General features: G+C 38.1%; 1 protein-coding gene across 49 annotated transcripts in view; it reads left to right on the forward strand.

The window, feature by feature from the left end:
* Nucleotides 1-27,891, forward strand: part of KIAA1217 (KIAA1217 ortholog) — a 361,365-nt gene that overhangs the window by 271,931 nt on the left and 61,543 nt on the right. For 46 of the 49 annotated variants that reach the window (XM_086860806.1, XM_086860862.1, XM_086860878.1 and 43 more), the window contains 2 exons: nt 10,855-11,053; nt 15,778-15,871. In XM_086860806.1, the coding sequence (XP_086716932.1) occupies nt 10,855-11,053; nt 15,778-15,871 (293 nt within the window). Of the gene's footprint in view, nt 1-10,854; nt 11,054-15,777; nt 15,872-21,155; nt 21,491-27,891 lie in introns of those variants that run through there. The other 3 variants (XM_086861077.1, XM_086861085.1, XM_023920167.2) reach the window with 3 other exon arrangements.

A 27,891-nucleotide genomic window follows, 5' to 3' on the forward strand; every position in this document is an offset into this window, starting at 1 on the left:
TAAGACATCCAAAGAAAAATATAAATGCTAAAGGTAGACATATATTATCTTTGAGCTAATTAATTGTTACTTACTATTTATGAGCTAGAAATTAAAATAAATAGACATGTAAAATCAGACAGAAGATATGTGAATGACCATAGACTTTATATGAGAAGCCTGTGATTTGCTAGTAGTGGCACTGCCCTCTCTGATTCCTTAGGGCATGATTTAAGCCTAATGAAGTCAGCAAGAGCTTCAGTTTAATTCATGGGAGAGGAACTCCCTGGGAAGTGCATTTCAAGTTAAGGCTGAGTATAAATTTAATGTATTCAGTCATCTTCAAGAATTTTGTCTATCTTGCCTTTTATAGTGTATACAAAGCAGCCAACATGCAAAAAGATCATGTAAAAATTTGCTCTCATGGTCAGATAGCTTAACAGGGACTGATAGGTCTATAGGAAAAACAGCCTGAAACAACTAGTTCCAATCAACAAATTGAAACACAGACCCTAGGAAATTATAATAGCTCGAGTCTTCCTTCCACCTTTTCTAGACTTTTTTTTCTTTTCCATTTCTTCAGATTAGAATAGTGAAAGGTTTTGAACTTGGAAAGAAAAAACCACACACCTCTTACCTGACATGTTTTATATCAAAAGAGAAAAAGAAGCTAAACAATGATACTGACCTATCAGAGTTTTTTCCACTTCACTTTTTGTCTCTACAGAATATGTGAAAGGCAGGTATGTGAAATATGTGACTTCCCAGGTTAGCACTTGTGCCCACAATTGCTGCTTATTTAAGAGGTTTTTTTCCTGTAATAAACTGTCTTGTGTGTACCTGAAAAAATGCTTCCAGGGAGCAAGATACGATTTAGTACATAGTGTCTCAACAGAGATACATTCCCTCTGCCACCAAAAAGCTGATATGCAGGGTATTCAGCAGGTTGTATCAGCATGGATCTAATGGGTTCATTGCACTGATACAAGAGCAGAAGACGTACAGTGTACTAAACAAACCCATTAGTTATGTAAATCTGTCTGTCACTGCTCTGTTAAATGACTTTTGAATGCAACCTTTATTATTTATTTGCACTACATTAATATTAAAGGACCTTGAGCAAAAACAGTGCCTCACTGTGTTGGGTAAGACATAGTGACAAAATACTCTTATTTCAGAATCTTGCAACATGAATAAAATCAGAATGAAAAGTTGTGAAGATAGTAGGAGAGGTAGAGTAATGAGTGTACAACCTGGATGAACTGAATAAAGCTATGTCAGGGTGGCAGCAGCTTTTCTCTTTATCCCAAATCTTGCCCTCACAAAATGTGTAATGTCTTTATCCAGCTCTACCATCACTTCATATTCTGATTTAGCAGCAGCAGTTTGAGCCTTCAGCATTTGGTGTCTGCTGGAAGACAGATTTGGCAGCTAGAGTAGCTTGTGCAGGTCTCCTTCCTTCAGAGGATAGGTAGGAGGCCAGATGGAGCTGTCCCATGGGGTGTATCTAGCACAGGAGCTATCACTTGGATAAATCTGGTCTAATTTTTGTGTTAGATAAAATTTGTAAGTCTACTTCTAACACAGTAAGTCACACAAACACCAGAGCCTTCTATTAGACATGGGCATGCAAAGGAAGAAAGTGTATTGCAATTCCAGGCATTGTAAGAGGCCTAATACTTCGGCCAAGGAGAGAAGCATAGTCCGTCCCTCAGCACATTGTATTTAGGATTTGCTGCCAGGGCTGACAGCACGTCCCTGAATGAGGATAGCTCTTGGGTTTAATTATTTCTCCCAGTCCTGGTTATATATTTAGGTAGTGATTCTAATGCATAGTTACTATGCTGGGCCTAAATTCAGGTTTCTGTTCCCTGAGGGAAAAAATGTAATCTCTGTGGTCATATAAAACTGTCTCTTGTAGTAGTTCTAGATCTCTTTTATGCATTTCTGGCTAGGGAGTACACAATTCAAGCAGGATAAGAGGATAATCACTGCATCAGAAGCTTGTTAATAGCCTACTGATTAGGGTGCTCTCTTGGGATAAGAGGGGCAATGGTCTGAGCAACTCTAAAGATGGGAGCCCTCCTGGATTTTTTTTTAAACTACTCAGCTGTTTCATAAGAGATAGGTGCTTGTACCATTGCTTTTCCCAATTATGTTCTGTGATGAATAGACCATCTGTGGGTATGAGGGCAGAGCAGTGGGTGTTGTTTATCTTGGCTTTAACAAGGCCTTTCATGTCTCTCATTGCCTCCTTGTAGCCACATGGGGGAGGTCAGGGTGGCCTTCAGGATGTGTAGCTGGCAGCTGGGCTTCAGCTGTGCTCCTCAGGGCGGGACACTGGGCCCAGTGAGTTTTGACATCAGAAACCTCTTTGTTGGGATGGAACAAACCAGCAGTAGGGTCAAGTCTGACACCCAAGTTTGAGAGAGGATTTGATGTGCTGAATAGTCTGATGGCCACTTCACTGGGACCCCATGAGAAATGGACTAGCTGGAACTTGATGAAACTCCAGAGAGGCAAATGCAGCCTTTCATCAGAGACAGAGCAGCCCTGCAACAATACTGGCAAGGACGGGTTGGCTTGGGAGCTGCTTTGCAGAAAGAACTTAGGGTGTGACAGCAAGGTGACAGTGTGTTAGCAGCATGTCCTTGTGGCAAGGGAAAACTGCATAGCTGTCTACTGGAAAAATATAGCCAGCAGGTCAAGGGAAGTGATTATTCACCTCTTCTCATCATTTGTGAGGTTGCACTGTGTCCACCTTTGGATCCCCAATGCATTAAAGATAATGACAAATTGGAGTGAGTCTAGGAAATGACCTCTTGGAATTATTCTTAATCATTCAAACTACGGTCTTGGTTCCAAGATCCATTCTCAAGTAGCTTGTGAGGACTTCACACAAAGTCAAGCCCACAGAGGTGAATTTTTGGTAGCCCTAACCAGCTATGCTCTTAAATGCTGATGGCTCAACACCTAAATTTGCTACTTACAGTAGTGAACTTCCTAGAAATGAAATAACTTCAGAAGTATTGAAGAGAATTCCTGCTGTAAATACAGACCATTTGGTAAATGGAGCAAAATTACAAAGGCATGCATGGCCTACATGACTTTAATGCTTTATGGCTATGTATTATTAAGATGGTCACATTCTGCCCTTGAACACATCAATTGTACCTCATTTAGTACTAAAAACAGGGTTTATGAAAATAGTTATTACTATTTTATATTATTACTATATATTACTCATTAAATAATGAGTTTGATACAGCTGATTTATACACAAAGAAAATACAATTGGGTAGGATCTCTATGTTTATTCAAGAGGAAGAACAAGTATTCCAAGAAATCTGTCTTTTTTGCTTTTTCCCATTTTAAAGTTTATAACAAAAATGCTGCTATGTAAAGTACTCAACTGCAGTGGCCTTAAATACTTCACATATCTGAGTAGTCATTGGCAGGCACATCCTTGGAAAATTGCACTGGTCAGTTTGGCTTTGGCTGGGAGCCAGCAGTGGCTTACTGGCTTCTTCAGCTTGTGGTGGATGAAAGCAGAGCCTGCATGGGCATGTCCTATGCCTGTGTGTGGGGATGCTAAACTAGTGAATGTGAACTGCAGTAAATGCAGCATGGCAGAACCTGCGGGGGCCCTCTGAAAAATAGCCCTGGTACATATGTAACTTCTTGTAATATTTAAAGCTTTTTTTCATTCAGTATCATATGGGTTTTTTGTTCTTCCAAGTTTGCTGGCATTGTTTTGTCAGTTCAGGGTATGAAAAAGTTGATAATTAGTTGGGCCATTCTGTGCAACAGAATGCAATTATTGTCTAAAGGTCATCCTGCCAGAATGTTGATTTCCACCTGGGGAACTAGATTAAACTGAAATTTTCTCTCAGAATCTCTAGATGATACAAGTAACTGCTCACAGTAGATGGACGTGCTGATACAGGTATATAGACCAAATTGCCTTTTGGCAATAAGCTTTGTCACAGGTTTTATTAGGAATCAGATGGGGAAAATAATGAGTTTTCTTTAGGTAAAAAAGTTGTCCATTTTATTTTTGGATTTCACTTATTCTTTTTAGCCAGCTGAATGTATTTGTTTGTAGAAAAGTGGTGGTATTTTTGTGGCAGTTAAAAACCTTTATCTTTCATAACATTTTGGAAGGAAATCTATGTGACTACTGAGTTTTCCATCTGTCTTTTTCATTAAGTAACAAATTAAGTTTGTTAAGCGAGTCACTGTAAGTAGCAGAGAAGAATGAAATAGCAGTAAAATGTAATACTGGACTAAATTAAACAGTTCCTGTTTTTATTGAAACTGTTATCAAACAATAATACCTTGAACAAGTCTCTTTATACTATTGTGCAAAAAAATTGAAATAAGTAATTGCTTTTATTCATTAAAATATCTACTTTTTTATTCTCTTAATACTTGAAGACAGCTAAGTATATTTATAGAACATTTTCTGAATGTGGATTACAGATTTTCAGGAGGGAGTACTAACAGAAGTTAATATGAGAGCTTCAGGCTAGAAATACCACAAGGATCATGGCAATGACCTCAGACTAGTTGAAACTGTGTGGTGAAATAGGAGAGTTAAGTCTTGAGGGTATGGAAAGTAAGAACTTTATATTGAGGAATTTCTTCCATGCTGCAAGAGTTGTTACTGTAATGAACTTCTGTCTGCATAACTTTGGCAGAATCTGGTGATATGTATTTGCTCTGTTTATTAGATAGCTGGGGGGAAGGAGGGATAGGGAACAGAGAACAATATGGGCCTGTGCCATCCTTACAGTCTTATATATGACAATTTTGCCAAAAGCAAAGAAAAAATGGAAGAATCTTGAAATTTTAGTGAAAGAAATTAAAATATTAAACTGCGCTTTTGAGGAAAAACCTGGCCCCAACAAAAACAGTTATCATTGAAACTTTAAATATTATCCTTAGTCTTTAAAACTCATGCAAGTCTCAAGTAATGATTTGACATAAGTATAAGTAAGAAACAAGGATGCTTTTTCTCACTTTGCTTGTTACCATTGCTGCTGACTTCAGCATGAGGGAATGTCCAGACAGTGACTCAATGGACTTATGGTGGAAGATCAAGCTAAAGCAGCATGAAAAGACAAAGATTGCCCATCTTCTCAAAAAGACATGGTTAACTGATGGCTAGTGAAATTAATCTAATGTCATTTTCCCCATTTTAGTTATATCTTGCTTTGCACTTTGTATTTCAAGAAGGTCCAGAGCTTCCAGTGCATCAGATTTTGATTGCTGTAGTCTAATCTGCATTACTATTTCTGGAAATTTTCAGATTTGACACAGAATTTCCAGAAGATATGTACAATAGCTGTGTTGGAAGAGAGTAGGATTGCCTTATTCATGCCAGTGGTTTTTGGTTCTGTGGGAAGGTTTAAATGCTCCAGTGCCCAAGCATCCTACACCAGCCAAATACAGATTTTATCATCAGTTAATACTTCTCTTCAGCTGGATTAAGGTATTGCCAAATGCCAATAAGAAACTTCAGTGCAGAAATTTGCAAAACATCTTGCCTACAGAGAGGGAGTGCTGTAGCTTCACAGAAAAGAAACTCATGAACCCAAATGTAAGCCTTAACTGTATTTTATTTCATACCACTGAAGAGTTATTTAACTTTCTGCCTCAGTTTTTTCTTCTTCGTTATAAGAGAATTATGTGAGAAATCGTATTTTTCCATTTAAAATCCATTGTTTGAGAGAATGAACAGATACTTGTAAAGGTCACAGAAGAGGACACAATCTTGTTTGTTTACTTATTCTTGTTTTATCAGGCATGTAACTTTCCTCTCTTAAATAATGAATTTCTGAAGATGATTTTTTGTTCTTTAAACAAAAGCTAATTGTGATTAAAGTTCTCCTAAGTATGTAAGCTGCCCTGCATGGAGGTCATTGTTAACAATGCTAACGTGGTGCTTACTCAGGGTTAGGTCAGCACCCTGTATGTGATGGAGGCGCTGAGAGACGTGAGCTGGGTGGTTTTGTGACACCTGCATGACATTAGCTCTTGCCATAAGGAGTAAACCTTTGTCAGTTGTAACTCAGGAGCTGTGGTCTATCAGTGGCTGCTGTGCCAGCCCTGTTGTGGTTATGCAGCTCCTTGCTCTAAAGCCAGCCTAGACCCCGTGTGTTCAGGGGAGATTCACCATCGCACTTGAGGGCATGTCCTCAGCTCCCAGGTGGGTTTTGCAGCCCAGCAGCACTGTTTGAGCTGAATGCCTTTTTGTGAATGTGGTGAGTGTGCCAGAGCTCAGAGCTGTGATGGCTGGAGGCACAAGAAGGCTGTGCTGGGCACCCCAACCCAGCGCTGATGGGCTCAGCCACCCGAGCCAGGTTAACTCTGCATCTTGCATTGCACCATGTTGTGTTTCATGTAGATCACCCCTGATAGAAATGATGAAATATTTTGCGCATCCTGCCACTGACCATTGATAGAAGCAGCAGAAAATACTGTGTTTTGAAAGAGTTCTGTATGTAGGGAATGAAAGGGCAGTCATGTGGTGTGTTCACAGGATAATCATCAGGTCTGGGTTTGATGCTTGTAAACCTTTCTTTGGACATGTTCTTTTGCCTTTTGGGTGTTTAATTTCCCTTATTTATATAAAGCATACTGCTTTGTTGACAGGAATGTTGTGAAGCAATTTGTTACAAAGCTTAAATTCCTAAGGCCTACGTGTAAATGCTTTCTGCTGTGGCCTGTGTTTAAGTCTGTGGTCTGTTGCTTGTAGAGTGAAAAATGATCAAAAATTCCAGAGGTATTTCTGCAGCTAAGTTATACTACATGGCAAAGGGGATGGCTTAATATTATAGTTTGTGTTGTAGCTGTAGAATAGCACAGGGCTGGCAGTACCTAGGAGCTCTTGGAAGTGGGAGCCACAGCATTGTCTGACATGAACATGGTGTTGTTACCTCATTCACAGTCATCTTCATACGTGTTGTCCTAGAGTAGTGGGGAATTTCACAGTCCTTTTTATTTGTGTTGTATAAAAATGCACACAATCTTCATGTTTCAGGTAAATCCATAGTAACAGAAGTGTATGTAAGTGCAAGAGGGACTTCAGGGTACATAGAGACAGGAACATCCCTTGTGTTTAAATGTCTTTCCAGCAGCCTTGCTGACATATGTTCTGTACCTTAACAAAAACCATGCCTAAGTTATGTTCTATTTCTTCTTGCTTTATTCTCCATGGGAGTGATTTTTTCACGGAAGGTGAAACACCTCAGAACTCCAGCAGCTTGCATGAAGTGGAACCTGTGGGTTTTATCAGTGTTCAGAATTTCACCTGGGCAATGTGTGGAAAAAAAATATTGTGAATGATTTTAACAAATGGATTTTGAGTCTCTTTAGTCTGTCATGCTCAAAAAGGATTTTTAGAAGTAAAGCAGTTAGTTCTGTCAAATAGGAAACACCCTAAAGCATTGCTGTATCATGATACGGATCAGACAACTCAAGAGGAAAGGCAATAGTTTTTTTTTAAGGGCATGTGATTGAAAGGCGAATAAAGAAAAAAAGAATTTATTATACCTTTGAAAATATCTTTTCTCTCTCAAATGAGACTGGGGCCAAAACATTTCTCCAAGTTGTATGCTTAAGCTGTCTGTTTTAAGATATAATATGCATATTTGCTTTGAAAATTCAGGACACAAGGACAACTGCACTTTTGCTTTGGATCAGTATTTTTGGGAGCATTGAAGCACAGGCAGAATCAAGATTGTTCTGCAATGATTTCAACTTGTGTAAGGAAGATTTTTCAACTCTGCCATGTATTCTGTGTTGATGGTTTCAGTAGCTCAATATTGAGTGTGGTTTTAATGGTTTGAAATACAAAACTAGCATTTCTGCATTTTGTACTAACTTTGAAACTGGCCAGAAAAGAGAGTCACACCCAGCTGCAAAGCTGATATGCAAAGCCTATCTTCTTAGCCAAAAAATCTTTTTTTTTTTTTTTTTTGCCACTAAATCCAAGAAAGTTTAAATGCCAAAACATAGAAGGTTCCTTATGTTTTTCATAAGAACTGAAAGCTATCATCGAAAAGGAGTATGTCTTTGCATACCTTGGAAAAGTGAAATAAATGCAATCATTAACTTGTTTAATTTTTTTTACAAATGTAATTTGTTTCTGAATCCTAAAAAGTGTTAAGCTGCATAGAATGTTTAAGCACAAAAAATAAAATTTTACCTAGAAGAACATAAAGAAATAAATTGTCTCAAATTATAATAAAAAGAGAAAAATAGTTTAATAGCTCATTAAATATTGCCATTAGAAATAAAAGTCATAGGAAAACTCCTCTAAATCTTTGAAAGAAAACTACTTCAATTTCAGACTGAAGAAGTTTTTCCAGACAAAAGAAAATGGAAATTTGTAGTAGGATTTATATGGAGTTTGATTGCAATATTAATGAAGGTATCAGCTCTTGATAATAATACGAAGATTAAGTTTACAGCTCCATTTTATAAAAGCAGCCTAATATTAAATAATAGGTAATGCTGAGTAGTCTGTTTAGTATTCAGGAAAGTTAACATCTTCCTTCCATAAGCGCAAGCACAATTATCTATCCACTGATTGCAGGAACATCTGACTGTTTCTGCCTTCCTTTATAGCAATTATGGACAACATATGGACAAAAAATATTTAAGATAACGGGAGACAGGGCTCATCTTAACTTGAAATAAAACTTCTCTTTATTAATTGCCTTTGTATTTCAGGACCTCACCTTTTACCATTGCTTTCACTCAGTGTTTGGATCTCAGCAGCATAAACTGTGTGTCCTGCTGCTGATGACTTTCAAGTGTGACTCACTGACTTACCATCTAAATTTTGTGATTATCTGAGATTTGCTGATGACTGATGGCAACTGCACTGAGGGTCTTGTGTTCCCTACCCTCCTGATTATACTGGTCATGGGAGAACAGAATTACAGTGCATCTACACTGCAACTGCTGTTGTGGTGAACTCAGGTTGTGTAAAATGCTCTGCCAGGCTTTAGCCCACCTGTGTTAATTATTGGTTAATGAAAAGGCAGCACAGAATCTTCCCAAGACTGGACAGAACCCAATAGAGGGTCACAAGGATTATTAACTTGGTTGGATGGAACCTCTTTGCTCTGATAGGTTGAGAGAGTTGGGACTGTTCAGCCTGGAGAGGAGGAGACTTAAAGGCAGCAACATCATCAATGTACAAAAGAACCTGAAGGAGGGGGGCAAAGAAGAGACAGGCTCTCTTCATTCATGCTCAGTGAGAAGGCCAAAGACAATAATCACCAAATGAAACATATGAGATTCCCCCTAGTATCAGGAAACCCTTCTTCACTGTGAGATTGACCAAGCACTGACACAAGTTTCTCAAAAAGGCTGCAGAGTCTCTGTCCTAAAAGATATACAAAAACTATCTGAACATGGTCCTGTATGGCAAGTGCTGTAGCTGTCCTGTTTGAGTGGGGTGGGGGTGGACCAGATGACCTCCAGATGAGCCTTTCAGCCTCAGCTATTCTATGATTCTGCGATCTGCCATTTTTTACACCACTTTGGAAGCTATACTTGCTTCATCTCATACAGACTGCAAGACAGTAAAGGTGTTTCCTCCTGGGACAATGCAGTGTTGTACAGAGACACCTGGGATGGCTCAGAAACAGCACAGTGCATTCAACTGGGCTTACCAGTCCCCATTTCCTTGCATCCAAAGTAGTTCAGCTGAACACTTGCTTCTGAATCTATTCCCTAGTGCCGTACATCCCAGGAAATTGCTCTGTTTAGTTGCAGTCCTATGGCAGCTTGTTTCCTGCTGTGCAGGTCATAAGAAACCTTCCCACACTGGAGATGCTCATGAGAAGATCTTTTGGTTTTCTTTAGGAGCCAGACCCAGCGTGGTTAGAATTCATCAACACCATCTAGTCCAGACTGATTTCTCCTGTTGATTGAGATGGCTCTTTCTGAGTGCTTTAATCCTTGGAGGGCTTTGAGGTCATGATGGCATGGGACTGGGCTGTAGCAAAGCTCATGAGCCACATTCATGCAGTGCTGGCCAGTGGAATACAGGCTCCTGCTGGTGGTACAGAAATCAGCATAGGCTGGTCTGTATTATTCATGTTTCCATTACTGAGCATATCACGGCCTCCCATTCCCTGAAAATAGCTATATCAGAAAGGCGTTCTGTCGTGAGTGAATAAGAATGTCCATCTTTTGCAATTCAGCGTCTAAGATTACTTATGTTTCTCCCTGAGTACTAAGCATGATTATTAACAGTGCTGTGAAACTGAAAGGTTCCAAAATTGCTCTTGTTTTTTGGTGGGGTACCTCAGTTTTACTCCTGGCAGGAGTTTCACCTGAGGCTTTATGCTATATAATGCCAGAAAAGTGAATTGTGAATATAAAATTCCTTGTGCTAAAATGAAAATCTTGGTTTTATTGATAAGTGTGAAGTTATGTAGAAGGAAATCTGGGTGCTATAAAAGGATAAATTTTTTCCTCAGCTACTTTTTTTAAAAGTACCTTGTGATTTACCAGCAACTTCCAATACAGAGAAAACTTGGTATGCTTGAGATTTTCCATTAGGATTCATAAGGTAAACTTCTGATTTATCTAACTGAAGTACACTAAGAGGCATCTCAGTACTGGGACTAGCACATTTATCAAGGCTGAACCATATCATTGTTCTGTGCTCTATTCCAATAGTCTGGTGAAAAGGAAAATTACATATGTGATTTATTTTTTAAAGAGCGTGAGTTGTTTTTTCTCTTTTCATTATGGACTTGGCCTGTGTTCCAAATAAGCTTTGAAACCAGGTCATTACTGTGCATTTAAGAATATGTATCTGTCTTATTTTTTATTAACATTTGCTTGCAGGTGTATTATATCTTCAGTATGGAGATGAAACAAAGCAGTTGAGGATGCCGAATGAAATCACAAGCACAGACACAATTCGTGCCCTTTTTGTAAGTGCCTTCCCCCAGCAGCTGACAATGAAAATGCTGGAATCGCCCAGTGTCGCCATTTACATCAAGGATGAGAGCAGAAACATATACTATGAGTTGTGTGATGTGAGGTAAGACATGGAATTATAGCTACTGGGTTTGTGGGGTTGGGTTTTTTTGTGTTTTTGGTTTTGTTGTGCACTTAGAGAATAGAAAAGAATGGGGTTGATAGGTATCTGACAGAGAGTGGCCTGACACATAAAGGCATGTTCAGTGGTATCTGAGTAATCCGGGAGGTCTGGTCTGACAATGCCTTTAGCTGTAGGTGCAATAGCCATTGCACAAGCCACTGATAAATGGCATGCCATGTTGAAATATTTGCATAATATACAAAGGTTCAGATATTTAATATGTTTATTGAATTTTAAGAGACACAATCATTTAAAATGCAGAATACAGAATTAAACATTTACAGAAAAGCTGGGTTGTTTCTTTGCTGGGAGTGCAAAGCCTGATCTCATGAGCCTGAAGTAACAAACATGAATGTCACTGATGTCCTCACAACAGTGCCAGCTGAGCCATCTGACATAGCCAAATGTGGCACTGGTGACCACTGCTGCAGCCCCACCACCTTCCTGTTTCTTGTCAAGGTGCAGCAACTGATGCAGTCATTTCCCTTCACTAATTCACAGCTTGGTCAATAAATGGTTCACCTTTCTATCCTTTATTTTGTGGGAGTGCAGCTTCTTAATTAACCATGTTTCTTCTGCAGAAGAAGTTCCAGGGTCTCAGAGTCCCTAGAAAGTCCCAAATTGTGCACAAATAAAGCTCTCGGGTACACCTCAGACATATTACACTTTATAAATAAAGTGATAAAAATGGACAGAGAAGTGTAAGAAGATGAAGGAGAAGAACAGAAAAGCTGTTTTCTCTTTCTAGTCTGCCACTAATGCAGGAAGATTTTGTGGTGCAAGAGAAGTGTACTGTCCTCTGCTGCCTTGTTTCTTCTGGAGATCCTGTGGCAAGAGTGTTCCTCCTTATCATGCTGTAGTTAAAAGCGCAAGTTGGAGCTTTTCTATCCCTTCCTCATCCAATTCCCCCATTCCTGTTCTTAATATTTCAACAGCACCACACTCCATTTTCTCACCTCTGTCTTGCTTTCCTCAGGCTGTCTGCCCAGTGTCTTCCCATTAGCTAGTCTCTGGGATTTCAGTTTCTTTTAATCTTATTTGCTTTGCAGACTGCCACACCCCTGTTTGACCACTGTAATGCCTATGTAAAGACCCATCTGAGTTTCTTCATCAAACATCATCTTTCAACATGTACTCAAGTTTCTTATACATCAGTTTGTTCACAAGATCAGATCAACTGATTGAGTCATGATAGGGGTTACTACATCTCTGTTGCCAAGTGCATTATTGCCAATCATCATCTAGCCCATTGGCTCCTTCTCTCTCCCTTTATCCCTCCATCTTCCCTTGAGTTTCAGACTAACAGTTTATGCCCTTGAGAATGCAGTTGTTGATTATCCAAATGCCACTCCACCTTTTTTTCCTTTGCTCTCATTGCAGGTGTCACTGTGCCATCCTCAGGCCTGGCTCAATCCCAACATCTGTTTCCTCTGTTCCTATGCCTGTATTGTGGAGCATTTCTAGAGGAAATCCCACAACCCAGCTGACTTCCTCCATAACAAAATTCCCTCCTTCAGTTCTGCCAGCCTCCTTGCTTAGGAAACCTCAGCAATTCCAGGTTAATAGAGTCCATAACATGTACTACCAGCTGCATTTTCATCACCTTTGAATAATTTCCACAACATTTCTCCATTTATGTTCCATATGCTTCACAAGATCTTGTTAGTGTCTCCCCCCAGAGAACAGATGAAATGAAACATCCTTTTCCTGACCTTTGTTTGCCATGTCTTCCTTCAATCCTCTTCATCCTTTCCCTTAAACAGGGGAGGTTTCAGTCAGGTCTTTAAGCTCTCCATCTCCCTCAGAGGCTGCTCCATGTTCTTCTGTGCCTTACATCAGGCCATAATATTCCTTCCTTTCTTTTTCTTTTTCTTTTTCTTTTTCTTTTTCTTTTTCTTTTTCTTTTTCTTTTTCTTTTTCTTTTTCTTTTTCTTTTTCTTTTTCTTTTTCTTTTTCTTTTTCTTTTTCTTTTTCTTTTTCTTTTTCTTTTTCTTTTTCTTTTTCTTTTTCTTTTTCTTTTTCTTTTTCTTTTTCTTTTTTTCCTTTTCCTTTTCCTTTTCCTTTTTATTTTTTCTTTTTTCCTTTTCCTTTTTATTTTTTTTCTTTTTCTTTTTTCCTTTGTTTCTTTCTATTTTTTTTCCTTTTTCTTCTTTTTCTTCTGCTCCTCCTCCTTTTTTTCTTGTTTCCCTTCTGTTTTGTAATTTCTTTTTCTTAAGGTGGTTCAGGACTCTGCATCTAGTATAGACTTCAGATATCTGCTCCAGAACATCCCTATTTTACAGTCTTTCATTTCCCATCACACAGGGATAAAACACTCATGTAATTCTTCAATTTTTTAATATCAGCTGCTGTAATTGTCTTTTCTTGGCAGCTGGCACAGGTAATAGGTAATCTTGCTTGCTCTTACCCATTCAAATTAAGCAACAAAGATCATTCTCCTAGTTTGACAAGCAGACTGTTCTGCATGCATTTATTTTTCACTTATCCTCTGACTGTATCTTCTCCATCTCATTAAACCACTTGTCTTCATTATGAGGGCTCCTCCAAGCCCACTTCAATGCTACTTTTTATTTCTTGTTGAGTACCAAGTGCCATCTGCTTCCACTTAGTGAATAATGCCAGTTTGAATTCTACATCTTTAATTTTCAAACAAGTGCCTTCCCTCTCTCTTGGGCAGCCCTCTAAGGTGCTTGGAAGGTGTCGTCCACAGACATCTGCAAAACCACTGCGTTGGTCTCCTTCCCACTCTCTCTGTTGCACTGCCTACTCAGAGCATGCCCATGGTTCCCGGATTTGTTTACTGCTCCTCTGGCTGGAGAGACTGTGATCTTCTGAGTTCTTTTTGTTCTCTTATCTTCCTGCAGCTATCCTGTCTTTTGTGACTCCTATTCACCTTGTAAGTTGGTGAAAAGTTGTCTTCCTGGGGTGTTTACACAGCAGTGAGGCCTTTGAACATGCCAAGGGCATCTGGGAGCTACAATAATGCAAATTATAGTAATAATAAAAGTAGAGTAATGCATACCTGTTATCAGTAATGTTTATCTTAGAATAGCAACATGAACGTATGAAATACGTTCATATCAGAGATCAAATGCTTAGTGTTTTGGTGCTTTGCCTTGCAGCAGTGTTTCACTTTAAAGTGTCATGTTTCTACAAGAAATATTTATGGAAAATGCCTTTTAAAAAAACTCCAGTTATTTGAGGTACCATCTCATAGCCACCAGACAGAAAAGACAGCAGATAAAATGTATTTAAATGAATAATGTGCCATTTCTTGAAGAGAACATGAGAGAGCTTGTTTTGTATCAAGAGGAACATAGTCCCAAGTCTGAGGCAGACAATGGTAACTGAGACTCCCAGTGCAGGTCTCAAAGCAAAAGGGTCACATTTGCAAGATGGAAAACAGTTTATGTTACTGTAAATAATTGAAGAACTTGAACTTGCCGCAAGGTAGCTATTTTCCTATGCAGTGCTACAAGTAAACACTCATAAATACTAAACTTCTCATCAGCCCTCCAGTTCTTAAACACAAGACACTGATCTGTCTCTTGAGCTGCGGGGTTTCTTTAATAACTACTTGACATCTACAACAGCAACACAAGTTCTGACTAGCTACCCATTCAAAGCAATCACTGATTGTAATATGACATTGTAAGAAAGAAATTGGACCTGCCCAACAATTTTTCCCTTCATTTTAAAATTATAATCCAAGTGATTAAGATCAGTTCACTAGACTTGTAGCTGCACCTGGAGGAAAGGAATTCAGTCACATGTGTAAGTAAATTCTCTAGAGATCACTACAGGGAAATGAAAGGAATCACAGCTTTGAAAGGATGTAAGTGAGCATAGATTGGAGGCTTTGCTACTGATTAAATGTGAACCAGAAATCAGCAGAGCTCAGGGGAAGTGTCAAAGCCATAAAATTATTGGAAGGTAGGTCTGGAAACAAAATAAAAAACTGTCATCTCTTTCCTAAATGTAGTAGTTAAAAAATTAACTAATCAAAGTCAAAGTGTAGAGTCCCAATGAAACAAAGCATTCTTGTAGGGCTTTTCATCTAAACCAGTTCTGTGTAAGCTTTCATAAAAATTTTTCTTAATTTGTTTTCCTAATACTTTTTCTTTTTAAAAGCTGTCTTTATTATAGATAAAGTTTAGAGGAAGAATTTATCGCCTACTAAATTTTTAGCTTTTGTGGATTTTTTTCAGCTTTGTGAGCAAGCTGATAATTAAAATTTCCTCAAGAATAATTACAGTTAGAAAGACTGCTTTTCTTTTGATATTCTTACTTCTTAGAATAGCAAAAAATTATGTGGGCTGAGTGCACAATAAAACATGTAAATATTAACTAAATCCTTTTTGGTGCTGTGTAAATGTTGAAGTTCTATTGTCTTCAAAGTGTTTGCACTCTATGGCAGGATCTTGAAAGAAACACACTATCTAATTTTTATGGGTGTGGAGTTCTAGTGAAAGAATGATACTTCCCATGGGAAAGAGAATCAAAGTAGGCTTTTGTTTGTTTGTGTGTGTCTTAGGTATGGCATTTACGTCTTTCTTATAGATCGACTGCAGACCTACTATGTTTGTCTGTTACCTGAAACTTTCAGGCAACAAAGTAAATAAAACTGCTTTCATCTGTTGTCATTGCTGATTCTTTAATTCCAGGAATATTCAAGACCGATCTTTCCTTAAAGTTTACAACAAAGACCCTGCACATGCATTTAATCACACTTCCAGAGCTGTAAATGGAGATATAAGGGTAAGTACTAATGTGGCATTTATACTCTTTTTTCCTCCAGCTTTTCTGCTGAATGTTTAAACTCTGAAATGTAGTACATACATAGCAATTCAGAAAATCAGGGGTATACATATGGCACATATACAGAAAAGGGAATAAATAATGCTTGTTGTAATGTGTTTTAACTGCTTTTCTTTTTCCAATTATTTGCCTTGGGCATTAACTTGTTTTTTGATCTTGTTTAAATGCAGTAAAGCATGTGAAGCAAAACATAGCCTTTGATTATGTATTTTGTGACACAGACAGTACTCAGGGTTTTTACAGCTTCCTATTCTGGGTTTCCAAACCCTTTGCAGTGAAGTATGGTGTAGTGTTAGTACACTCCAGCAAAGTTTCAGCAGGGGTCAGTTTCCAGTGGCTGAGCAGCTGTACCTCACTTCAAGTCTACGGAAACTCTTTGTAAATGATGGTTTTGGATAGGAAATTCTGATAAATACCCATTGTGGTGAAAATAGTTTTGTCTTTTTCTAAAATTTTCTACCTGCACTGAAAAAGGATGAGTATATTTGTATTTTCAGGTGAACATTTTGTATTGGGAAACCACAGAGAATGCATTTGAAACATTTGATTTCCCTCTCTCTGTATCTGTCTTTTGGTGCTCTGTTACCTCCCACTGTGGTGCCAAGGTGCAGGAGATGCAGCTGTGGGGCACCTCTCCTTTGCAGCTGGTGTTGCAGTAGAGGGGGGTGGTGGTGGTGAGGTTACACAACCTCCTCTCCTCCCCACCCCTCCTAGGTCTGTCCACAGGAAATGGTACTCCATTGAATCCCACAGGAATGATATTCCAAATGAGCTCCACGGGGCCAGAAGAGAATGTCACTACCGTCCTACCTGTCTGTGGCTTTTACGTGCATTCCAAAGCTGACTCAACTGTGCAGAAAATTTCCTGTGAAGTGATTTCCTTAACTCTGCATTTGCTGCTTGGTTTCATTATCAATTCTGAGCATGTCTCACTGCTTTATTACTAATATTTTGTGGAAGTATTTCTTGTGTTTCAACAGTTTAAGGCCACAATATTTTAGAAAGATTGAAATAGTTTATTTACAGGCACTATTCTCAACCGCCTCTCATGTAAGCACTTCAATTATAAAATGGTCCTTTGGATAGGTCAGAAATCTAATTACTTGATTTTTCACACTGCTGCACACACAACATGAGAAAGGAAAGGGATGTGCTTCAAAGGGAAGATGTGATAGGTTTTTGTGTATTTTGCAACATCCTGAAATTCTTCAGTTCTAGTTATATTCCTGTGGCAGTGACTGGATGTATCCAATACATCTCATTGATATTCAAAGGCATGACATATTGTCACTGTGTATTTTGACATTACTGCTTGTAGCTGTGGCTTTATAAAATTATGTTATACTTTTCTTGTTCCATGTACAGTGGATACTAAAGTATATACTGTGGCTTTATTTGTGTTCTAGGCCTGTTAAGGTACTATTGTAGTTAACTACATATATTTAAAGGTAAAAATTACTTCTTTGGCCCCCTTCCAGGTATTTGCTGCCTAGCAGAGTTGTTTTGAACACAGGTGCTGCATCTGTGCAAAAACTGCAATTATTTGAATTGTTTATTTTAAAATCCTATGTTGTGCAACAGATATACATACTCAGCATCTCCTGATTATATCTGATTTAGCACCTTTTGGCCATAACTAAAAACTAATGGTCACAGGGTGACAACCTTTGCAGAGGTGGTGTTTTCATGGCAGAATATTGTGTTTCACTTTGCAGAAATGCTAAGACACCATTTTGAAATTCTGTGCATCCAGCAAAAGAGCTATTTTCTCATTTGGCTTTTGCTTTGCAGATTTGTTGTCTTTCTGGTCTGAGAGGTGAAGTCAGAGCCAGGATGTTCATAGGGGCTTTGTGGAGAAACATGCAAAAGGTCTTCCCTTTGATCTGTGTGAACTTCTGCACTTCAAAGTTGTGAGCATGGAAACAAGTGACTTCTTGAGCTCAGAAATACTGAAACCTGTTCTTCTAAGAATGTGTTTGTTGTCTTTTGGTTGTTTCTTCCTTATGCAGCAACACTCAGGTCCTAACTGAGGCTTTTCCCAAAGTAATAACACTCTCCAGTGCTCATCCTCTGGAGTCTAAAATACTGAAGCCCACACTGCAACTGTTCCTCTCTTTAGCAGAAGTGCAGTAGGAGCTTCCATCAAATCACTAATTTGGCAATATTTATAGGGACATAGCAGTCTTATGATTTCTACTCATTGGTTAAATCTGGTTGAAATTTGCCTGGTGATTCACAGGTTATTAGTTCAGGAGAAAAAAAACCACACCAATAACAAGATGGATTATTTGTTCCTCTCTCCTTAGCAAACCAGAGTAAAAGAGGGGGAAATGTGAGGGTTCTAAGTGAAAAACATGTACATTTTATGTACTCCTATTGCAGAGTGCCCATAAAATTGTAGAAAAACCTTTGCTTCTTATCACTCCTTTTATATTTGTGTATCTTTGCATTAGGCAAATTGTTCATCAGTTCATATGATATACTATGCTAAATTCACTACAGTGGGAAGGAGGGAGTGTGTGCTTGGCATCATGTTTAACGGTTTCAAAATACCTACAGAAAAGCAGCTGATTGTCAGACCACTGAAAAACAGTATTTAGAATATAATGAATTAGTCATTGTAAGTATATTTTTCCATGGTGATATGGAAAATACGGTGATATCCATGTGGTTGTATCTCCAGTCATGTGTGACTTAAAACTTTATTTTCTTGATGACTGGGAAAGTTTTGCCTTTACAGATTTTTCTACTGTTTATCTTCTTGTCCCTTTGGAATGTTTATCCCGGAGTTTGATGATGTTCAGGCTTCTATTCATGTGCTTTATAATAATTTCCATGTAACTGGCCCAATACAATCTAAGAAAATAATGTTAGCTGCCAGCTTGAACACCTGTTTTAGCTACCAAACAGATGTGAGACCTGTATAAGAACTGGCAGTAAGACTTGAAGTATTAAGTATTACCCATATGGTCAAGAAGACTCAAAATGTCCAAGAAGAATGTGGGATCTGTAACTTTCAGATCTTCTATTGAACCATTCAGCTTTCATGTCCCTTAATTCTAATTTTCCTGCTCTTTCTTGCATGCTTTTTTCTGAGTGGGTTGTGTTTGAGAAAAGGGAATTGGCTGAGGGTCCAAACAAGCTCTAAAGGAAAGTTTTTAACTGAAATCCTTCTGGGTGCCTCACTTCCTTACTGGTATTGGCCCTTTCCATCTCAAAGAGCGTGGTCTGTTTGACAGGTCTGCCATGCTGAATGCTGCTAAGCAAGAAGTAGCCACATAGTGCTGTCTCACTGAATACTTGTGCTTGTGCTCTTCCTTTTTTTTTATTTTTTCTTTCCCAAAATGTACTCTGTAAATCTGCAACAGCTGGGGTTTTTTTTTCTTAAAAAATGAATCTTCACATTGCTGCCTTTCATTCATTATTCCTTCACCTGAGCTTGTATCATTTATCAGCACTTTCTAGCTCTCTGTGCAACAATACCTTTTTCTGACAAAATACTCTCTTACGAGCAAATGTTTAGATGGTCTACTTTTTTCCCCTGGCATTGTTCTGAATTCCAGTGTAAATGCATGTACACAGCCATGCTGCCCTGTGCCCTTAGAATTGCCATTTGTGATTCACACAGGTTGGCAGGGAAGGGCCCAGGCTGCTGCTCAGCCATGGTGCATAGGCTGAATGCCAGGAGAGGGCTGTAAGGAATTGACAGTGGGGGTTTATATGCTGCTGAGTGAATTGAAACAGCTCCTTTCATCTGGACTGTTGAGCTGAAGTGATTTCCCCACTGAATGTGCACAGCGTATTTTCTATCCTCATTCTCTACACTCTCCTTTTCTGGAGTGGCTAAAGGCTAAAGAAACTTAAATTGCAATTTCCCCCTTCTGTTATAGAAAATAGTCAGTGTTTCTGGTGGCACAGCTGGATACTAATAATGTGGGCTTATGCAGTGGTTTGTTTTGAGCTGCACCTACCAGCCAATTTTGAGAGCTGGGAGGGAGTTTTACTTCATAAGAAACTAGTGGCTATTTTGCTTGGCAGTCTTTTTCTTCCCATCCACCTGCCCTAGGGTCTGTGGGGTACACATTATTTTGAAGTATCCTAGACCTACCATGGCTTTACTTAATTCTCTGCATAAGATCTCTGCTGGGTGAGGTCAGAATATCCAAAGAATGCTTGTTGTGGCTGTTGTTGTACTGAGGTATGCTTTGAGGTGTTTTGGACTTTTATTTTTTTTTCTTTTGAGACTGTTTCTCCAAGAAGAAACAGTTAGGGCAAGTTGAGTCAGAGCTGAGTTGGGGCAGCGCAGGGTACCTGGAAATTCCACATTTTATGGAAGTTAGAGCAGCAAAAAAATGATAACGATCCTGACAGCAATGGGGGTTTTGGCTGCCAGGGTGAGAGGAGTTAAAATGAGTTGTATGGGAAAATGAGACAGACATTTGGTAAGTTGGGTAAACTTGTGCTAAATAGTTTTTGTTATTGAAATTGCACACCACAGACTTTTCATTTTCCCCCGAAAGTGACTGGTTAGCAGGCTGCTAACATTTTAACTCTCTAGAGCTAGATGCAATGTGTGAATTTAAAAATATCCTACAAGTATTAGAAACTGTTAAACAACTGCCAAAGAATGTAAGGCTTCCAAGGAGGCTGAAATTCAGTGCTGCTTTGCAGAAAAGATAGGGAAATAATAAAAGCAGAATAATTCTTCTGTGTTCTTAAGATACCTGTAAGCATGTGTTCAGCTTCTTTAACTTCTTTTCATTGGATAGCTTATGATCTTAACATCAATGAGCATAAAAGTTGAAAATGCTGACACAATTGTATCTTTACATTGCATACTACAGATAAAAAAAATAAGAGCTCTTTGCATTACATAGAGGTATTTAGAATAAAAGTATTTATTGGAAAATTATTCAAGCAGTAAATTGGATGAATGCATTTTAGTGCTAGGATGCCTATAGGACAGCATTTATATAAGTTGCTATGTGTTTACCTTACTGATCCTGTTGCTATAAAACTTTGTTTCCTTTTGGGGAGAAAGAAAAAAAAACCAAAACAAAAAGGCAATTGCTAATACCACTATTATCTGATAGAGACCTTCCAAATGATACAAATCTCATCTCTCCTGCTGTTTTGCTGTCTGCTTTTTCTAATGCTCTTTTTGTCATTGAGAGGTTATGACAACATAAGCCATATTGTATTTATAAACATCACGTGTTTCCTTGATATGACTCGCGGTGTCTGCCAAACAGAACACATGGAAGAAACATTTCTCATTAGCTCAGCGTTGGTTTTGGTTATGCTGATTTCCGGGACAGGAAAAATGCCTTCCTTACTCAGATTTAACTTTCATACAGTGGAAAGAAAGCCTCTGAGTGTCCACGAAATCTCTTGAGCAGGGACGCTGCAGCTCTTTTAGGCCACATACTTTGTCTGATGAAAAGGGAAAAAGCAGTTTATTTTAAAGAGCAGATGTAATGGCACATATTGCTGAAACTAATTCTGAATTAAAATACCTGCCAAAGTCATTTAGAAACAGAACTCACCAAGAGATGTAAGGTAAGATGATGCTTATAAATAATGAAAGATATATAATTCTTTTCTTCTTCTTTTTTTTTTTATTTTCCAAACTAAAATATGTTTTCAGACTAACTGTGAATTTCAGTCAGAACAATGAAAACTGCTTCTTCTTCCTTCAGCTGTGTGAGAAAATAAATATTTAATTGCTCTTTAAATCACCAACCTCTACTCTTAGATTTTATGTCTGTTTTGGAACTTACATATTGAACACGAACAGTTATTTTCCAACTTGCTGTTACAAATCTTGCTGAAATCTGAACAAAATTTATAAAAGAAGTCTCTGATGTTCTGGATTTTCTTTTCACTGATGTGATTTTACTGCTTTTGCTTTGAGTGGGTTTTCAGTAGTTACCAATTATTTATGCAACTACAGACCTGCAGATACTGAGGAGTACCTGCATCAAATCAGTCTGTGATGAAAGACTGTAAATGTACCTGTTCTCTTTCATTCATGTGTCCTTTGATTTACAATACCTACTGCTGTGCAAAGCCTAAATTAGTGAGAAAAAGGATAGCATTATAAAGAAAAAGATATTGTTTTTATTTAGCTACACATAAAAAAGTATATTAATCGCAAATGTTTTCTAGCCCAAAGCTGTTTTGTTTAAAGATACAGATCCTGTATAACAGTTGGACGGATACTGCACTTTTTAGCTTTTGGCTTTTTTAATATGATGGTGTTGTGCTTTAGTTTATTTTTTTTTTTAATTTCACAAACATTAGGAATAGTATGTATAGAGAATATATGTATGCATAAGGAATATAACCTTGTAGATACTATTACTATACCAAGATTTTAAAAGATACTTTTTAGAGTTTCTTTAATTTTCAAATAATGAGGATGGATTTTAAGTTTATGTGAAACTGCTGTAGAAAGAAAGTGTCATGTTCTTGATACAAAACCACTCAAGGAACACAAGCTTGCCACACCCATGCAATAATCTCCCAGTTAGTGTGAGAGGAGTGTCATATGGTAGTTATCATAAACCAGTTACCTGGAAACTTCCAGAGAGTGGAATTTTCAGGGGGAGGGTTTTTTATTTCCCACTAACAGGCCTGTATTCAAGCTGGTCTGCCTTTCATGTTGAGGTTTGCTGAGAGCTTACTCTGCAACTGATGAAGTTACCCACAGACAAAATATTATCTGTTTTGGGTAAAGGTCTTTCCAGCCCTTCATTAAAACTAGAAATTTTATCTCTCTTACATCTGAGGTTCTCAGGCAAAGATTTTGCTGCCTTCAATGAGAGCTTGCCCAGAATAAAAACATAAGGATTGGATTTGAGTCCGTTTTTTATTGTCTTACTAGTTTCTGGTTTTATTCTTACTCCACCTCTTTTTACATAATGTTTCCTTGTGCCAATTCTTTAGAAGTTTTGCTCCATTTTTTTTCTTGCTTTTCTTGCCTTTAGTAGAACAGTTTGCACTAATTTGACTTCTTACTTGAAATTCCTAAATAGTTGACAGAGCAAGATGTTGCTGGAGCTCCCTGAACACATTGATAGATGATAAAAATGCTCATGGCTGTGACCTCCCTTACAAGCAGGGGAGGTCCTTCTTTACCTCCTTTGTATATCAGGTAGCTTATCTGAATTGCAGGAGTCACACAAGTCAAAGTCCAGTCAAGTTTTATGACTTGCAGGCAGCTTTCCAAAGGAGCTGTTACTCGACCAGGGGTTAAAAATCACTTTTTGAAGGTGGGAATTTTACTACCACAGATCCCAGAACCAAGTGAAGTTAGCAACAATATTTCTTCTTCTTCAATAAAGCCATTCTTCTTGTCATGCAGGACCTTAGCTTTTCCAGGAAGTTTTTCACAAATCCAAAGCATGTTCATCATTGTGTCCCAGATTCTCTGCTTTCCACTGAGTCTTCACTTCAGTATATTATTATTCATTAGCTTTATGAATACTAAAGAGAATGAATTCTGTCCCTATATTTCTTTTAACAAAATGGAGTAAACCATAACCTTCTGTCTAAGAGAGCACAGTTATACATCTGAGTATCTTGATTCTTCTCCATCTTGGATTTTACTTTGTCTAATAAGGGCTCTGGAAAACTAATCAGTCTTCTGAAAATATGAGCAGTAAAAATATCTTTCCTTGGATACAGGTTAAGATCTGGGGTTAAAAAAAGCCTCAGCTGGCAAAAGCAAGACAGTTGCAAATATCAGCACGCAATAGGACTCCATGAGAAATGACGTGATGCTGAAATTTTTTTTGTCTGAATATATGTCTTTCTTACATCATTGCAAATTTGAACTCCGTGTGACTAAGTGAAAAGAGTGAACGGGTGTGTTGGGTACAGGGCTACTCCCTGTACCACTTAGTATTTACTATAGATAGCTTGACCTTTGGGTAAACTAGATTGTTTACTTCAGCCACGCTGACCAATTTGGATATTTTTGGGATAGAAGGAAGTAAAAGAAAATGTAGGATTCAAACAGTGTAGGAAGAAGTTTGTGATCCAAGACTCCTAGTTGATGCGCTGATAGCATTTCTGTTATTTCAAAAAATATACAACTGCAAATGCTGTTCAACCTTGTGGCTGTGGGCTGTGGTGTGGCTTGGACACTTGAATTGCAGAATCCAGTTGAACGTAAGATTTTTCTTTACCATTTCTCCTGCCAATAGTGCAGACTTCAAAACTCAGCACAACTACTTATTTTTTCTGGTTTTTTATGCCCTTATATAGAAGAAGTAGGTTTGGACACACTGCTTATGTCTTTTCACTATCAGCTCTGTTTTATATTTCTGTATTATTTACATTCTAATCCATTTTGTATATCTGTAATAGGAATTGTATTTTGACTCAATTGTTTGGTAATGTAAGATGAGACCAAAGGTTACACTTTCTTTATGTTTATATAACTATATCAACTTGTTCACTTTTAGTTGTCTTCATTGCAATGAGAAGAGACACAAATATGGAACAAAAATAAGAGCTGAGTAAGTACAGGGAGTCAGAAAGCCATGCATTTATTTTGATTTATGAGTGCAGTTACTAAAAGTATTTTTCTTTTAAATAGCAGAAATCTGATATACAGCATATTTAAACCAAATAAAAGTGCTCATCTGTACCAGAACTGTACATCTTTGAAACTATTCCTTTTTTGGAAAAAAATGAGATGACCCCATCAGTTCTGTGGTGCCCTAAGGAAATGCTGAAATTGACATTGGTCTGAAGGGTTTGGCTCCCTGCATTGGTGGTGGTTGTCTATGGTATGTACATGGTGTCCTTCATCTCTTTAAAGAGAATGGGGAGGGAGGAGGAAATGCTTTCTGCATTTCCATGAATTACATGACTCTGTTTCTTCTCAGAAAATTCTACCATAAAAAACATTAGTAGAAAATCAGAAGAAAGGAGCAGTTGGTTTGAAAGCAAAGGCAACAATTGGTTTGAATGCAGCACTAGTTATGAGGGTTGTCATAATGTTAACTTTAGGAAAATAGATCAGTAACAGCTTTTATACATTCAATCCAAACAATCTGAATAGCTTATGGGATGGGTGGGCCATGCTGTACTGATGAGATAAATGTGGATATTGGCAAACCAATCATGTAATTATGTAAATCCGACCTTTTTAGGATTGAAATGTGTTATGTTTTAGTGTGTTTATATTTTTGTCATTTGTGATAACACCCTGAAAAATCTTGGCTGAAATGCCAAGAGGTTTCTTAGTGCACTCACCATTCTGTCTGCATAGTACACAAAAGAAGCACAGGAAAATAAAACATGAGAAATTTATTAACTTTTCTCTGCTTAATTGGATAATATAAACATTTTTTTTAACTCTCACATTTCATTTGTTCATAGAGAATTAAATACATAAATAGGCAGAAATGAGTGCCTGTTAACTGATCTGGGTGTTTGTCTTGCCAATCAGGAGTAAATCACTGCAGACTGGTAGCAGGGAGATAACTCAAATGATGAAATGCTGCTGGGGAAATAAACTTCCACACAGAGGCACTGTGATTTCAGACAGGCCAGTGCAAAATGGGCTGCCTAAAGTGTGGCTAGACTGGAAGCTCTCATGGGTTGGCTCTGGGTCAGTCTGGAGCAAGTGGCCTTTTGCTCCATTCCTTTCCAAGCAGAGTTCAGTCAGTGTGTTGTCAAGGTTTTCTCATTGACAGTTAATCTGTGACAGCAGGTCCAGTACAGGTACAGCCAGGCTAGTCCAAACCCAGAGCCCATTCCTCGAGCCATATTGAAGATGAGGCATGTTGTAAGCTCACCATTTTATAGGAAGAAGAATGATACTGCTTGCCTCTCATTTTTTTGTTTGCGTCTTGTTTTACACCTGAAAAAAGGTGACCTCGGCTTAGGAATGGGAAGGGCCATTGAACATTATGATGACCAAAGAGCTCTTGATGTGCAGGTGTTCTTGGGGTCATAAGCCTGTGTGGTCAGGGGATTGATAACACCATGGAATTGACAAGGGAGAAAGTTTTCTGAGAAGTAAGGGCTGTGTGCCCACGTGCATGTACACACACATGACATGTCTCATCACTTGTCAGAGCTTGGTGATGGTTCCATCAAACCAGAACTTCTGTTGTCTGCCCCTACAACCAGATGTGTACAGAGGGCAGCAGCCACCTCAGTGTTATCTCTCAGCACACAATCCCACTGCATGGAGCATCTAATAGATTAATTTGATATATTAATATATATAATAATATTTTTTTAGAATTTGATATATTATTTGAGATAATAATGCATTAAGGCCTCACTTGTAGAGAGCTGTTACTTCTTGCACTTTCTGAGGGAGATGAAACTGTTTGGTTTGGTTTGGTTTGAACCATCTTCAGTGGTAATGGCTGAACTTGGTGCTGAGTTTCAAAAGCCATTTTTAGCTTTAAAGTGCATTTCAAATACCATTGTTTTGCATATGAGAGTGGATTGCAAAAGCAAGTGATGGTCTTATCTTCTTTGCCCATGTCCTTGAGCATTTGTGGGTCACTCCCACTGGCATTTACCTGAAGTGCTCTGCTCACTTCTCTCCTAAAAACCACCCTCATGTTCTGATCACATCTGCCAAAAAAACACACAAAGCCTTAGAATACTAAACAAAATTAAATCGGTTTATGTTGGATGTTCTTCTTTCTCATCCATCTTCTTCCTTTCTTGCTCTCTCCCTCTCCCTAACATGTCTGCTATGCTAGGCTCCAGCACTGTAATAACAAGAACTAATGCAAAATCTTCTAGAAAAAGAAAGAAAATCTGCATTACTTAATGTTTTTCCATTTATTGCTTTTTCTTTCTTTCATTGAAATTTTGTTGACCTTTTCTTCATACACTACAGCATCTTTAACTCCTCTTTTTCTCATTAATTCCTTTCTTCTAGCTTAAATCTCTTATTTTTGTTTCCTTTTTTATTTATTATTGTCTCCTTATTAATTTTTCAGCACTCCATCTCCAATATTACTCTCATTTGTCTTTCACAAACTCCTGTTTACTATCCTTCACACTCATTCCCATTTTGTTTTGTCTTTTTTCCTTTCTTCTATAGTTCTACACTAATAATTCCCTATTACCTTTCCACATAATACTTCTTTGCCTCCTGTCTCTCTTCCCTGTTTCAGGGAATCACATAGTCATTTAGGTTGGAAAAGATCTTTAAGGTCATCAGTCCAAGTCATGAGTTAAATGTTACTAAAATATCTGCAATATATGACTTATTTATTTTTATTAATATTTCTGCATTACTTATGAACTAAGGGAACATTTCATGCCACAAACTCAGCTCTCTGCATTTAAAAAGTCAGAAAGTTTAGGCATAAATAAGTGTGCTAATGGTAGGACAGAGGAAGAGGAAAATGAATGTGCTTCCATATTGCCCTGCTGAGAAATAAATAATGTTTATTGCCAGCTTCAGGAGAGAGATGCTTACTACTTAGTTCAAATAAAAAAGGAACCACAGATCAGGTTGAATTCTCCAAGGCAAATCACAGCAACGTCCATTGCATGGACCAGCAAGCAGCAGATGGAATGGAGTCGTCATTGTCCTTTGTAGTTAAAGGATCTCAGCTTTCTTATAAAGAAGGGGAAAAAAAAAAAAAAAAGGAAAAAAGTAGGATGAGAAACAGAAAAGAAAGTGAGCTAAATGAAAAGACATATGGGCAGGCTCACTATAAAGAATTTTTTAAAAAATCTAATCCTTATAAGATCAGTGTAGAAATTGCCTCCCACTGCAGTGGTGAGAGGTTGGGAATGCAAAAGGGCAGCTTGTCCCACCCAGCTCCGGGGGAATGAGCTGACTCTGGAGGATGTCTGGCTGACGTTCTTTTAATGAAACATTAGGTGAGACAAATCCTCAATCCAGAGCAATTAATATTGCTTCTTGACTTTTTGAGAGGTGCTTAATGCATGTATGTCTGTGATAC

This window comes from Cyanistes caeruleus, chromosome 1, assembly GCF_971803275.1.
Source record: "Cyanistes caeruleus chromosome 1, bCyaCae1.hap1.1, whole genome shotgun sequence".
Taxonomy (NCBI): domain Eukaryota; kingdom Metazoa; phylum Chordata; class Aves; order Passeriformes; family Paridae; genus Cyanistes; species Cyanistes caeruleus.